Source organism: Crocodylus porosus, unplaced genomic scaffold (genome assembly GCF_001723895.1).
Source record: "Crocodylus porosus isolate Cpor-Errol unplaced genomic scaffold, CroPor_comp1, whole genome shotgun sequence".
NCBI lineage: Eukaryota > Metazoa > Chordata > Crocodylia > Crocodylidae > Crocodylus > Crocodylus porosus.
The window spans coordinates 45,972,771-45,988,296 of NW_017728950.1; the positions used below are offsets into that span (position 1 = coordinate 45,972,771).

Sequence of the window (15,526 nt, forward strand, 5' to 3'; positions counted from 1 at the left end):
AGCCAATTTCCCAGCCAGCGGATCGTGGTGGAGCCAAGGCCACAACTGGGCAGTTTGGCCAAGAGGTGATCATTGGATACCAGATCAAAAGCTTGTCAAATTGTCTTGACAGGAGCTTTCTGATTCAGGATTTTAAAGGTAGTCAGAAATGTAAGGAATGCATTTGGTAATACGCTGCTGTTTGTACATAGAGGGATATGAGAGAGACGGCCCTTAATTTCTTATAATATATTTTTCAGGAGACAAACTGAACAGTATGCTAGGTTCTGAAGGACCCTTATAATATTGAGTTTCTCAGAAATTAGCCACACTTAAGCACAGTTGACTCAAGACATTTTTATATGGGGAAGGGATGGGAGGAAGGGAAATTGTGGGGGGGGAGGGAGAGTCTTCAGAAGAAGGCATAAGCTTCTGTTGCTGTTCAGCACCCCAGATTAGTTAATAGCTTATATTTGTTTTTAATACTTCCCTCCATTAGGGGATGTATTTGTATTAGCCCACAGTAATGCATACAATTGAAAAAAGACAGGAGCCCTCAGACACCATTTGTAAATTAGAGGCTAATGATATGTCTGTGAAAGCATAATTCTTTTGCATTTTTTTGTGACATTTTAGGGGATCCTACACTAAATTGGTAAATATATAGCAAAAATCCAAGCATTGTAGCCCATTCAGTACTTGAAACTTTAGCTCAAGGATGGGGAATGTCTGCCCCATGGGCCAGATCTGGTTCGCCGGGGACTCCATTTCCCAGCCACCCCAGCCCACATAGCTTGTGCTGGTTTCCATGGAGACCCAAGCCTCAGCCAGCCAGCAGTGCATGAGGCAGAGCAGTGTAGCGGGTTGCCCCAGAGCTCCTGGGATCTTGTGGCGGGGGCAGCTTGCTCTGGAGCCAGGGCAGAGCCGCGATCTATAGCCTGCAAGCTCCAGGCAGGGGCACGCATGTAGGGGATCATGGCTGTGCCCTGGCTCCTTGCAGCAGTGACAGCCTGTGTGGAGCTAGGGTAGAGCCATGATCCCCTGCATGCATACCCCTGCCTGGTGCATGCAGGCTACAGATGGCAGTTCCAGAGCAAGCTGCCCCTGTCCCATGCAAGCTGCCTCTGTCCCATGCTCCTGGCAGCTCTGGAACAGCCCCTGCACTGTTCTGTCACATGCACTGCCAGTGTGGCTGAGGTCTTCATGGAGACTGGCACGAGACATGGGGGCAGGGGTTGGGGAAATGGAGTCCCCAGCTGACCAATGCCCTGGAGGTTCTTCATCCCTGCTTTAGCTATTTGCTCCTAGAAACCAGAGGTACACAATTAGAAATAGCTAGGGCTGTCGTCATACTTTTGACCTTCATAAGCCTGAGTTTCCCAAATTAAGTTAACGCAGGTTTCCAAAAACTCAACTAATTAAGTTATTTTTGCTAAGCATATGCACTAAATGTCACTGACAATAAGGAAGCTCATTTTCCATCACATTCTGCTTCAAGAATAGTTTAGCAATCAGAACTTAAACAATAAAACAGTGTTGTTTTAATTAAATTACACACTTACCTAAAGTTAAACCAGAACACTAGCAGGTTAGACAGGTTTGAAGGGGAATGTTAGATAAAAGGCAGTATGGGCAAATTATTAGGGAGCAGGCAGCGTGTAGAATACATGTCCATTTTATAATTCTGTGAATCCATTATTCTGATTGTAAAAAAACCATGTATACAGCCCCTCCAGTTGTCATTCATTGAAGAGGCTTTGTTGGTTCGTGAATGAACTGTCTGTTTGGGGCTCTTCATTGCAAAAGGATCCTTTCCATTTCTGAATTATGTTTACACTTGGTTTTTGCATTGAAGGTTCCAATTCTGTCATCAGACCTTCCTTTAAGTAGAAACTGTTTTGACCTCAGAGCAATTGTAAGTTAGCATTTAGCTTCTAAATCAGTTGGCAACTAGGGTGAAAGTATTTCGCATGTGCACTTAGTTTTGAAAAAGAGAGACATTCCCTTACCTGATAACACTGAAGTAATAAGCTTACTGTAATGTTACAGTAAGATGTAGTTCAGTGTTGCCCAAGTAACATTTTTTGTTCCCTTAAACTGAATCATTATATTTCAGTATCTAAAGGAAATAGAACTGGTCTAAAAATATGTATATTATATGTCAGGGTTGTCCAACTGGTAGCCTGTGGGTCACATCTAGCCCAGAATGGGCTATAAAAAAGTGTAATGAAAAATCAAAGTATTTTCAATTTGAGCTAAGATGATGTGTATAATAATATATTATAGAGGACTCTACCAAGTAAAACTCTTTTCAGGAATTCAGACCAAATGAAAATATAATTTAAATTTTATTTTAAAATTTGAGAATTCTAGATGAGGAATGAGCTGCATGTGTTTTTGAACTTGAATCTCATGTCTAGATAAAATGACTGACGTGAAATGAGCCAAATAGTCTTATGTGCAAAAAAGTGTGCATTTGTCTGTCTAGTTTTGATGCAAGTCAGCATCTGCAGGCACATGGGATTATTAGCGTGTCTATATCTGACACTCTTCTCTTATTGTTAGGCTCAGTGTAGTATTTTGAGTTGGTGTTTTTCAAATCAAAAAGATAAATTGTTCTTTAGATTAATGTGTCAGTCAGAGGACACTTTCAAACAACTTCAGTTCACCTGCCTGGCTCGTAGGTTCTAAAAGCTCCCAAGTATCCTATCTATATATTTGAGCCAAATGAACTCTTGTCAGATAGCAGACCAGATATGGTTTTTGATGTCTAGAAACATAAAGATCGGTGTCTGATTTGGACGCGTTAATTCATGCAGCACTCATTTTCCAGTTGTTAGAAGGACTAAGGTAGAATTCAAAAGGGTCACCCAATCAAAGAAACTTGATGCCAGATTATTTCCACACACAGTATGTGAGCGCTAATGATACTGATTTAATATCTTTCTACATATAACCTGATCCTTAAATAGTGAAAAACTAAAGCCGTAGGATTCCTACAAAGGGATTAGTAGGCAAAAAGATTCTGTTGTGGGTAGTGATGCGATATGATAGTGGGTGGAAGAATGCAGGCATTGAAACAGTCTATTAAATATTAATACAAGTAGTCTGACATTAGCGTAGCTAAAATTGCAAAAGCCTCTAAAATGTAAATGGTTCATTTAATCTTGTTTTGTTTGATCGAAGCATATCTTTTACAGAGGATATTTAATAATTCAATGAGTGGATTAGATATCTTTCTAATCATAGTATAGTCCTTCTAGGTAGCCCAAATTTATAAGGAATTTCCTCCTGAAAGGAGAAATAAATGTTGCATTATTCAGAATAGTTAATATTCATGTTCATCTTGATAAAGTGATACTCTTTTCAGTGCATATTGAAAAAAATCTGTCTTTCAGTTTCTGCGCTGTGCTTGAAGGTAGCGAGAATGACATGAGATTTGTGTACTGTGCTTCCTGCATCTGCTACATGCTCAACAACTGGTCAGGCATGGATATGAAGAAGGCAATAGACTATATTAGAAGAAGTATGGTGAGTTTTCCTGTGTTTGTTAAAAAGATATTAGACTTCTATATAGTAGGGAAGATCTTCAGGTGTTAGCATTATACATTTAAATGTGTACAATACACAGCCCTGCTGTACATGTGCTGTTTAATATAATTCTGATATTATATATGAGCCAGGGATAAGAAGTCAGTTATTTGTATTTGTTAATATAATTTATTTTTAGCATATATATGTTTCAAATGTAATATCAAATTGTCTACCTTTGTTAAGACCTACATTTATTATGTTCTATTAAAAATGTATAACCATGCTGTATCAATGAACCCTCAGATTGGAATGAGGTAGGATGCTGTGGCGCAGTCTAAAGATACAAGAGCAGGTAAAGTAGCCCATTTGAAGCTCTGTGCTCTTATGGCTTACCAGCTTCCAGTATCCATTTTTGACTGTTTAGACTTAGCACAGGTATCTTTGCATAGAAGTATGGATACACCTTCAATCCCACCATGTTTTAGAATCTGGTTACTGCAGTCATCCCTGATACAGTCAACCAGTGAGTTAGTTTTGTTCCTGATGCACATATTGAATAAGCGGGGCTGTTGCAGGATCAAAGATTCGAGTTAGACATGCCTGCAGCTCTCCTGTGCTATGAGATGGAAAAGAATGTAACTGAGAAGGGAGACTTGTTGTCATGTTGTAGTCATTAGGTCTCTGAACGTGGTAGCGTTCAGAGCACAGGCACTGAAGATGTACAGTCTCTGTTTGTAGCCCTTACCCAAATGAAGAAATTTGTCAGTCATAAGAAAATATACATTTATACATTGGGATTTGCTTGGCTGGGTCCCCTGCTGCATTTCGTTCCTCAAGGTACTCTTCATCAGCGGGCATATGGCCTGTGTTTGTGTGGTACGTCGATGCTTTGTTGGCTTTACGCTTGCTAGGGAGCCCCCAGTGCAGCAGGGATCCCCAGTAAGGTGTTTATAGGCCAGGTCTGCTTTCTAGCCTGCTATGTTCATTTTTGGATCAGTGTCAAACGCTACTGGGTTGTATAACCTTAGTGTAAGCCTGACAGTTGAGTTCTCGTGTCTTGCTATCCAGGATAGGCACAGTTCCTCATGCAATTGGGAATTCAGTCTTTTAAGCTAGCCTTTCTAATCCAGGTAAATTACAAAATACCACACCTGGAAAGCATTCATCCTGCTTATCACTTGGTTTACCTCTGCATGATTTCTAGTCTGATGAATCTCCAGGTCCACTGAAGTTAGAAAACAAGTATTTATTATACTATCAGAAAGAAAAATAAAATAGAGCTGTTACTAACAGAGGCTGCTCAATTTTTGCTTTATGTAGGTTGCCAAGGTGACCATTTTCCCACTATGTAAAAGGAATTTTACAGAGTTTATAAATACAGTATTTAAAATTGCATAACACACAGGATACCTAAATGCTAATATCCAATGCTGCTATTAAACACTAAGTGGCTGCTGTTATAAAATAACGTTAAGTACAAATATTTTTCCATTCAAAAGTAAATTTCATGATTATAAGTAAATATTATTTCAGTTTTTACAGTTCTGGATTTCTTTTATAAACTATATCGTTGTTTTAGTTGGTTTTTTCCCATACAAATGCTTCTTTTTTAACAATGTTACTTTGTTCTGATATGCACATTATCAGGCAAAATAGTTGGCATTGTTCAGTAGTGAACTGCCATACAAAGATTTGGTTTTGTTTCAATATCTTATGTCACCAGTTGCAAGTAAGTGAGGCTTATTTATATATTTCAGTGCAAGTCATAGTTCATAAGCTCTTCAGCTATGCAAATTGACTTGCAGCTGAGATATAGTAATTTGTTTAGACAACAGCGAGAATGAATAGCCATATCAGTCATTATAATAGATCTTTCCTGTTTTAGAATTCATTATTTTCTCTTGCCCTCTGTCCCTTGGTTTAGCATTGTTGTGTCAGAAGTGCAACACAAACTTAAATTTCATACAGAAAATTGTTTGCTGAATCATACATTTAAGCACATATGGCAATAAAGGCAAATGTTATGATTGAACATTACAATATTACAGTGTACCTCTAGTCTGAAAAAGTAATCTATTTTTAAAAATGCATCTTTGTACATGATAGACTAGCACTCTTTTCATTATGTCACTGATTTCAAAGTTGTTACTTCTCTGATGTAGAATTGTTATTGATCTGTAAACCTTGGCGTCAACTTTGACTTCAGTATTCAAGGGGTTGTGACCCTTTTTAGAAAATACAGATAGATAAACTGAATAGGCATGGCTTGGAATTACTAATCCCATAAACGTGGAACCCACAATGCTGCCTTTATAAAAAATTGTGTTCTGTTTTGAAATGTTTTTAGGCAGATTTAATACAAGAAATTTTAGCACTTAACTGATTGCTAAAGCTTACATCAGAAGAAAGAAATAATTGCCAACATTTGTATTTTTAAAGGTAGCTTTCCATAGAGCTGCTTCATTTCCTCTCAAGCAGGGTGCTTTCTTTTTCATGCTTAACAAGTATGTTTTCTTGTTGCTCTTATGGGCTTGATGTGTGCTAGTCTTTACTAGAGTATGTCATGTACTTCAGTGCCAGGTTACTTGTAATGCTTTGTTACTTTCTTGCTCTTGGTTTTTTGGTGAAGGTAACAGCATAAATAAATTAGGTGCATCTTGTCTGAATTCAGAAACTGCTTTCTCTTTGTAAAAAAACAAAACAAAACACAGCTCCAGCAGAATAGATTTAAAGAGTCCCACAGAATTAGCTTTTTCTGTTCCTGTAACTTTGCAATGAAATACTGTATAATTATTCATCACTTATCATGCAGTGCTACTGAAACAGAAACATTGATCTTGTTTTGAGAAAACAATTATAAAAGCTGCTGGCAGGGCATTTTATTGCTGTTAACTTTTCAAGGCACAAGTTGTTCAGAAGTTATCAGCTGGTTTAAAAATTGAACACTGTGTCTTGATACAAATTCTTACAAAATGAAAATATGTATGCAAGATGCTGGAGATGTATGTTGATATGAATAATTTGGTTCTGAAGTGCTTTTTCTTTTTCAGTCATACGATAATGGGCTGGCACAGGGAGCTGGGCTGGAATCTCATGGTAAGGCCCTCAAAATGTTTTCTCCACTCTAAAAATGGCTATAGTGAACTTTTAAGCTGCTTTCCACACTTCTGGTATTCAGCTTTCCTATCATGCTTTCCCTCCCTTTGAATATTTTGGGTGGTTAAGGAAGTACAATAAATCCAAAGCATCTCTCAGAATGTGTTGCCATCCTTTTTCCTATGACCCTACGGTCTTACCTGTGTTTGGAGGCACAGAGAGAGAGTGCTAAACAGTTTTGCTCTCTTGTTCTCATCTAACTAACTCTTAAAAGATGGGACCTAAGCTGTATATTGGGAGAGCAGCGTCCTTGCAATGTTATCATTGCTTTTTTGTCAGTCCTGCAAGTGTCCTCATGCAGCTCTCCTTCCTGAGGATACTCTCCAGTTCAGACAGCCACAGATAAACCCTATCATCGTTTCCTATGCTGAACCACAGAGTCAATGTGGGGTTAAATTTTAGGACTACCGTTAGCTTTTATAAGCAGCAAGCTGAAAAGCATGAAGTCAGGAATTCTTAACTTGCTGTTTTCAGTGCAAACGTTATTTATTTGTCTGTGGCAATAATTGCTAGAGCAGTTGGGGTCATTTCTAATATGGATAAGACAACGTTATTATGTGTGTGCGTGTATGTTAAAGGTTTGATAACTTTACACTGAACTTATATGTTCTTATATGATGTTATGATGATTGTTTCATGGCATATTGGAAATCAAAAACTCATTTCATAGGGATTATTTAATAATGTCTACAGTTAGCAAATTTAACCATGGTTCCTTAGCATCCCACCATGCTTTTGCTCTAGAGTCTTTTCTATGTATTGATGCTAGAATGAAGTTAGTAGTGAAGTACAGGAGCCTAATTCTCATTGGACTTAGTTCACAGCATGTTTATATTGCTAGCGGTGTGTCTTGATCTAAATGAGCCCACATATTGCCTCAACAATTTAATTTAGGTTCTTACCCAGGCAGTTTTTAACCTAAGTGTATGCTATGGCATATTCCATAATAACAAGGATTAGGTAGACTCAGATAAAGTAATTCACTACCAACTTGTAGTGTGGTTTCAGGAAATCTTGACAGTTTAGTTAGTGTGAAAGTGATGCAGAAATTACTTGAGATTCCTGTTTTGTTTCAGACCTCAGTCTGTTCTCTTGAAGTCTGGAGCACCACTGTGTGTTTTGCAGTGTTCTTTATAGTTATAATGGGGTCCTTAGACTTTCGTAGGGTAGGCACCATCTTGAAATGGATATGGTCTTGTGGTCCCCTTCTGTCCATCAGAGAAATGTTCTACATCAGCAATTTTAGGCAAGTACTTGGTGTTTACTGTCAGTGCAGTGAGAAGATGGTGGAATGATCAGTTTCCAGTAGGCCAGCTGCAGTGTAAGAAGCTTCATGGTGGTATATTTTTTATTGTAAACTTGCTGAAGTGTAGCAGTAAGGGAGCCTGGAACAATGCACAACTGCTGGCAGCTTGTAACTAGTTGGACTTTTGAGCATGAGCTAACTAAATACACTGGCAGGTTGCCTACAACATACTTCAGGAATTTGGCTACTTCAGTAATTTGATGTGGAAGTCTAGCTTTTCCCTCTGTGACCCCCCCCACCCCAGTTGAAGGAAAATGACTGATATTTGTTCTGGTGTAACTGTAGCATTAATTTGATTAATAAACCATCGTTCATTGGCTCTAGTGAGAGCAGTTGAATCGGAACTGAGGGTGAGGAAGGGGATGCCCTGAGAGGAGAGGGTTCAGCAATTTTCTGTTTCTGTGCCTCAGATCATCCCAGCTGGAGCACTAGCAGAAAGAAGGCAAAGGTCCTTATTGTGGCTTAAAAACAATAGTGAATATTCTGTAGAAATAAAGGGTGGAATGATTTTATCTTCCCCCTTCTTTCACTGGAAATTTCTCTCTCTCTCCAACCTTATGATCCTTCTTTTTCCCTGACACAATGAGATTTATTGTAGGGGGTAGTGAATTGAAAAATTTTCTTCCCTTTAATTTTTCTGCATTGGAGTGGTATAGATAATAGTTTCTCAACCTGTGGTACATGTACCCCTGGGGGTACCTGGGTACCCCAGGACTCTCTCTCTCTCTCACCCTCTTCTCTCTCTCTCTTGCCCCTTCCTCCTCTCAAAACTATGGCAAAAAATTTGGTGTGCCATGCATTGCGGCGCTTTAAATTTCCCTCTAATAATTTGGCATGCCGTGCTTTGCACGGCACTGGGTTCAGCCCTTTTAGTTTTGGTCAACATCACCTCTAGCCCAGGTACATACTTGAGTTGTGCACCCCTGGTGTAAAATGTGGCAATCCTACCCACACCAGATCAGACATCTGTCATATCACGGCCCTATATACGCAGCCCTTCTTCCAACATATGGCACACAGTAGTCTGTAAATATAAAATCCCTTGAAAAATTGTGTGTTGGGGTACTTATTAAAATTTTTAGAAGTTAAGGGGTACTTGCTACTTAAAAGTTGAGAAACGCTGGTATAGATAGCTTGCTTACTGTGTCTCTGAATTTGCCAGCATTGTTTCAGATTTCTGGATTCCTATTCATTTGCTTATGGATTACATATGGAAACAGGTCTGCAGCAGTGAATACAGCACTGTTACATCAATGTTTACTACTTATATGAATGGTGCAGCACTGATAGAGCCTCCAGCTGTGAGGAAATGAAGCTCTAGTCACTGTAAAATAGCGCATGTAATTTTTTTTGTGGCGGGTGTCTGTGGTAGACAAAGGGTTACTTTTCCTCTGGAGTTTAGATTTCAAGTCAGCTTTTCTAATTAAGCAGGCTTCTGATTTATTTATTTTTTTTGTATTATGCTGTAGCTTTTATGATCTCAGTTAGCCAGATTCTCACTAAGGCTAAATTTCTATTTCAAAGCATCACAGAGGCTATTCTTCTTCTCCTTGCAGGTGGCTCCACATTCTGTGGAATTGCATCATTGTGCTTGATGGGTAAATTGGAGGAAGTCTTCTCTGAGAAAGAACTGAACAGGATAAGAAGATGGTGTATAATGAGGCAACAGAATGGCTACCATGGACGGCCCAATAAACCTGTGGACACGTGTTACTCCTTCTGGGTGGGAGCAACTCTTAAGGTAATACAGTAGTGAGACATTTTTATATATTTATTAGCTAGTTTAACTCCTTTATCTGTCACTGCTGTAGCATAGTTGCATCCAGTGCAGGTTGGCGTGACCTTAAAATTGGTATCTTGCTCTCTGCACTTTGTACTGTACTATACTTATCTAGTAATTTTTTGCAAAAATGTAGGGCCTTAACTTTTACTAGATTTATTCTCTGTTGCACCAATTAATTATTAATACTTTTGTTCATGTATTGTTGAACCACTCATTTCTTTTCAGCTCTTAAAAATATTCCAGTATACCAATTTTGAGAAAAACAGGAATTACATCTTGTCAACTCAAGATCGCCTTGTTGGTGGATTTGCAAAGTGGCCAGACAGCCATCCAGGTAAACTACTCTCTCAAATCTGGGGTATTTTTTATCTCCCAATTTAGTCCAACAGGTCTCTCATACTTTTTATTATATTTAATTGTTTTCCTCTCAAAAATGCGGGCAATAAAAGCTATAAAATACAACTGACTGTCATAACATGAAGTATACACATTTCCCTCTGCCATTTTTCCTTGTTTATTGCTGCAGCAAATTAGTCTCTTATGTAAAGGGGACATAGAACAGAGTTTAGACTCTGGATTGCATTTTCTTTAGTTTTTCTGATCACTTTTTAACTAAAGAACTTGTGTAATAAGTAACCATATAGTCTTAACAGAGATGGCACATGGAGTGGTTCTGTCCACATGATAATACCCCAAAGGAAGTATGTATTTACCATAAGGTTTCCAGCAAAAGAATCATTGCATGAGAATGTATTCTTCTTGAACCTACTTGTATATGCTATGCTGCTTTGAGATCAGTCACTGTCACCATAGTAGAGCCATTCCTCTCTATCTTGATGTGCTCCTTTTTTAGCACACTAAAAAGCAATCTGTTTAAAACCTGAGCTGTATAAAATGTATCTTGTACTATCGAAGTTGTATGTATGAAGGAATAAGGCTTAAGGTTGGTACGGCTAAAGATAAACCTTACTTTTTTTGGTTTTTCATTAAGTGCACACATGAACACTATGTAATTCCCTTCAAAGTGAGTCTTCTCTGATTCTGCTACCAAGGCTCTCTTTTGAAGGTGGTAGGCTTCTGTGCCTGATTTATAGACAGGCTGAATGTGGAACTGGAGGATTTAGAACTTCAGTCTCATGATTAGTGTAGGATGTCTCTAGAAAACTTCACTGGTATGCTAAGCACTTATTAGCCCTGGCACCTTGCGAAATGCAGCTTATTTCTTAGTACTTATTAGCCCTGGCAGTTTGTGTGACCTATATGTGTTTTATGCAGTTTTGCTGCTTTTGAATATCACCTGTGTGCAACTTCACAAAGCTTAAATCAGATATGAGGGAGCGAATGCAGATCTGCTTTGAAGAGTGACCTCATGAAAACTGTCTCTTACATTTCCACTTATGCATGTCTGTGGCTTCTATTACAAAACCGCACAGCTGAAATGGGAACTGCCATCCCTGAAGAATCTGCTTGGCGTCTGAGAGTTAAGCTTCATTCTTTCTGGCTTGTACAATATCTGCATAATGCAGATTTTTCCAGCCTAATGCTGTCTTCCGTTACACCCTTTGTCTTCAGAACATACCATCAGGATGAAACAGCCCTGTTACTTTCACTGTAACATCCACATCTAGAGGTGGGAAGGACAGTAGTCCTGTAAACTGAACTCAAGTTTGTTGATGCGAGAATCAGGAAAGAGATGGTTCACTTTCCTTGAGCTTCTCTGGTTCTGCAAGGCTAAACATAGAGGAGTGTTAAACTTGCCTTTGTCACTGAAGTCAGTGAGTGTGACTCTATATGCACCAGAGCAAGTCTATTTAATATGTGGATGCTATTTTTGTATAGTCATTTTTCAAGTTGTGATTCTGTTCTGATCTCCTTTGACTTCTCTATTGATATAAGGAGTCTTTTTACTCTTTGATCTTTGAAACTGCAACCTATGTCCGTATCTTGTGGGTCAAATAGTAATCTTCAAGAAGAAAGATTACATCTAAGTTTTGTGTAACTGAGGAAAAATTGTACATGGCTAATAAATATAGAGATTTAATTTGGTGATACCATATTGGTTGTACAGTTACTCTGATTTGATTCTCCCCCCCACCCTTACTTCAGTTGAGCATTCATGGTAATAGGTGGTCATCTCATGAAACCTAGATTTTGAAATTAGTGTTGAAAGCTTGAGATTCCAAATGTTCTGGCTTTGTACAGTTGTGATCCTAGCTCTTGAGCTGATGTCAACTGAAGGGTGGGGTCAGGGGGATATAATGGTAAGTAGAAAGAATGTTATTTTTTTCATTTCATGGGCCAAAAAGGATACAAATGTTTTTCAGCATTAAGAAAATTGAAACGCAGTCATTTCTAATCTTAATTTGCATTGTACTAAAGACCAAAGAATTGGTGGATCTTCAATCTAGCATGCTGTTTAGCACTCGTTCTTAACTTACCATCACCAAGTCTTTAGTTATGGACTAGTATAATTCTAGATCTCTGGGCTGGGAACTAAGAAACTTTTTGTTCTGTGCTTGTAGGATCCATTGTAGTTAGCTGTGCAGCTGAACACCCATTCAAGATTGTACACAATTTGAGAGCACAGTACCTTAAACCTCACAAAACCCCAGTAGCGATGTTACTGCTGTTTTGCAGTTGAGGAGGGGAAGTGTAGATTTGTCCAAAAATTTCATGTTAAAGCAGTAGAACTTCAAACATCAAGTTGGCTTATATGTTAATCACTAATAAATCACATGCACTTTAATTGTGTTTCCAGTTAGGTAAGCAAAAGCAGACCTTTGTTTAAAAGGCTTTCAGATTTACATATTTAAGATTGACATCTGTCTTATGTTAATTTTGCTGGTATCCAGTGATAAGTGATCAGTACAAGACTTTTTTGTGAATAAGCCAGTTTTGAAAAACAAAGAATGACTTGGTTATCCTTCACTACTTATGCATCAGTCTTGGTAAAGAGAGTTTCTTCAGGGGAAAATAGACACCAACACAATTGCCTGTGTTCCTGTTGGGCGAAAACAGTGAGAACTTGTCTGAGTTTTATACTATACACCTCAGTGTAGTATCTGAATTACTTAAACTTTAAAATTCAATGCAAAACTAAGAAAATGAAGAGTGAATTGAATGTGTATATAAAGGCACAGATGAAGCAGAAAGAAGACTGGAAATGAAGAATTACTTTGATTAAAACACAAGGATCAAGAAGAACGTAGAAATAAGCACTTTGAAAACATTAGAAGTAGAAGTGCACTGACATATCAGTTCATATTGGATCTGCACCGATAAAAAGAAAATTGATGTTATCAGCAATTGGGTTTTTTTGACCAGTGTGGCTGATAATGTCACCAATAAATACCACATGCACGCATGCAGCTACAGCATGCATGTGGCCAGGAATGCAGCCTGGCAGTGTGGAAAGCAGCGTCCAGATGGTAAGTCAGTGGTGGGGAAGGGGTGTGAAGAAGGGAAGGGGCATGGGGGATGCAAATCAAGGCCCACATGGTGAGGGAGGGAGTGGGACGGGGGAAGGTGCTGCCCAGCCAGAGCAGGGTGGGGCATGGGATGGAGCTGCAGAAGGCTCATCTGGGTCTGTGGGGCACTGGAGAGGGAGGTGGCTTCTCGGAGGCATGGGGAGCATGTGCCCCCTTGATTTGTGCACAGGGTGAGGATGGACTGCTTACTGCGAGCCTGGGGCTGCACCAGCCTCTTCCCGGCATGGGGGTGTGACAGGTGGCAGCAGCACTGGGAGTGGGAGCTATGGGGTGGGTTATAGCCACCCTCAAATTTGCCGTAGCGCACCTGTCCTGCCCACCCTGAGCACAGCTGTGGCCCAGCCCCCTGGCAAGGACAGGTTGGTACACCCTCTGGCCCCAGCTCACAGCAGGTAACCTGCCCTTGCCCCGCATACAAATCTGGGGGGCCTATGCCCCCCATTCCTCCCCCCTGGGATGCATGCAGCAACAGGGAACTGTTTCCCCTGCCCCCGATCCCTGCGCACCCTCCTGAATGAGGGTCTATCCACCGCCCCAGCTGGGCAGTACCTGCCCCAGCCCAATCCCTCCCTCACTGCAGGGGCCTCGATCTGCCTCCCACTATGCCCCTTCCCTCCCTCAGGCTCGTTCCCCCACCATAGACTTACCAGCTGGATGCTGCTCTCCATGCTGTCAGGCTGCATATCAACTATCAGATCAGTATTGGCTGATATGGCTGGTTAATAACTGGCCATCGGTATTGGCCAGAAAAATCTTTATTGGTGCACCCTTAATTAAAAGTGAAGTTATGAGTATATGTAAGCTGAGACTTGTTTAGGAAGCACTGTAAATGAGAGTTGTCTTATCCAGTCATTGCAGGTCTGAATGCCTTAAATTATTAGGCTATCTGCTATCTATTTGACTCTTTCACTGAACTTTGGTTGTGCAACTCTTCTAGCCTTCAGAAGCGTTAACTGATGGTGACTGACTTGTTTCAAACAAAGCTATGTCAGAATAGGTATGTTTTGACCTATCCTAAATTCTGCATTAGTCTGCACTACTGCACAACCTGATTAAGCGTACCAGATAGCCATATATGAACAATCAGGCAATAGTTTGTAATGGGGTTTTAGCGAACATTCTTTGTTTTTTTCCTGTGGGAGAGCTCTCCGTGGCAGACGTATTTGCCATATATAGTGAACTATGGTCTGTCTGCATGTTAATGAAGTTTAATGAAGGATTCTTTAATTCATTAAAGCTCAAAACATTTGACTGGCGTTTGTGCAAATACATTCTTGAAAAATCTGTTCAGTCACCTGTGAAATTACAGTGAAACTCACCTAAGTACATTATGGACCATTGATCTGCCTGAGAGAGAGTCAAGTTAGGGGTATCATTTCCCATGGGGAGTGGGAAGTGTGGGGAATCTTTCTGTGTTTTTGGTGGTATTATGTTCATGGTTATAGTTCCTAGTTTTCATATATACCTTGCTGTTTCAATAATTCATGTCATCTCATCTGCAGAGTCTCCTGCTGTACCCATGAACAATGTTCCTATGCTCAAAAATATCTTCTGCCTATTTGTAGCAGGAAATGTTTAGACCAGTGGTGGCCTGCCTGTGATCTGTGCACCTCAAGTGGTACAGGCAGTCCATGTGTGGCATGTGGCAGATTGGGGAGGGGACATCAGCAGCAAAGTGGCAAACAGAGCATGGAGCAGAAAAGCAGCAGCATATCAGGCAGGTAGCATGGGGCAGGAAACAAAGCAGAGCAGCAGATCAGTTGGAGAGAACAGGGAAGGAAGAAGAAAGAGCAGCAGATGGGCAAGGGAAGGAGGTCAGAGTAGTACTCGGGGAGGGTGCAGAGCTAATTTACGGTGCTTCTGCCAAGAAGGTCAATTCTCACTGCTTGAGAATATTGACTCTGAGAAGCACACTCTTTAGGTAAGGGCCATCTCCTCCCTAGGCTGAAGTAACTACTATTAGTTGGCAAAGGCCTTTGCTGAATAAAGTTGAGATTCCTAGAATACATTCTCAGATTTCAGGCCTTTGCTCAAATACTCTTTATGACCTAGTCAATTACTGTGTTTTCTCATGTGTAACACCCTTTTTCATGAAAACCAACTGAAAATCCATCAAGAAAATCCACTCTTGAACCCAGAAATATGGTGGCTATGGAGCAGTGGTAGCATTAACTTGTGAAAATATGGTGAAATATGGTGCAGCTATGGGAGCTATGACAGTTAAAGGTACCACTACTCCCCTGCCACTAAATTTCTAGCCCTGTGTAGAGCACCCCCCCC

The 15,526-nt window shown here is 40.0% G+C and overlaps 1 protein-coding gene across 2 annotated transcripts in view; it reads left to right on the plus strand.

Annotated features, from left to right (window-relative positions):
* PGGT1B (protein geranylgeranyltransferase type I subunit beta) overlaps window positions 1-15,526 on the plus strand; it is a 52,051-nt gene that overhangs the window by 35,131 nt on the left and 1,394 nt on the right. For both annotated transcript variants that reach the window (XM_019555307.1, XM_019555308.1), the window contains exons 5-8: window positions 3,378-3,510; window positions 6,564-6,609; window positions 9,532-9,716; window positions 9,984-10,092. In XM_019555307.1, coding sequence (XP_019410852.1) covers window positions 3,378-3,510; window positions 6,564-6,609; window positions 9,532-9,716; window positions 9,984-10,092 — 473 coding nt within the window. The remainder of the gene's footprint in view (window positions 1-3,377; window positions 3,511-6,563; window positions 6,610-9,531; window positions 9,717-9,983; window positions 10,093-15,526) is intronic.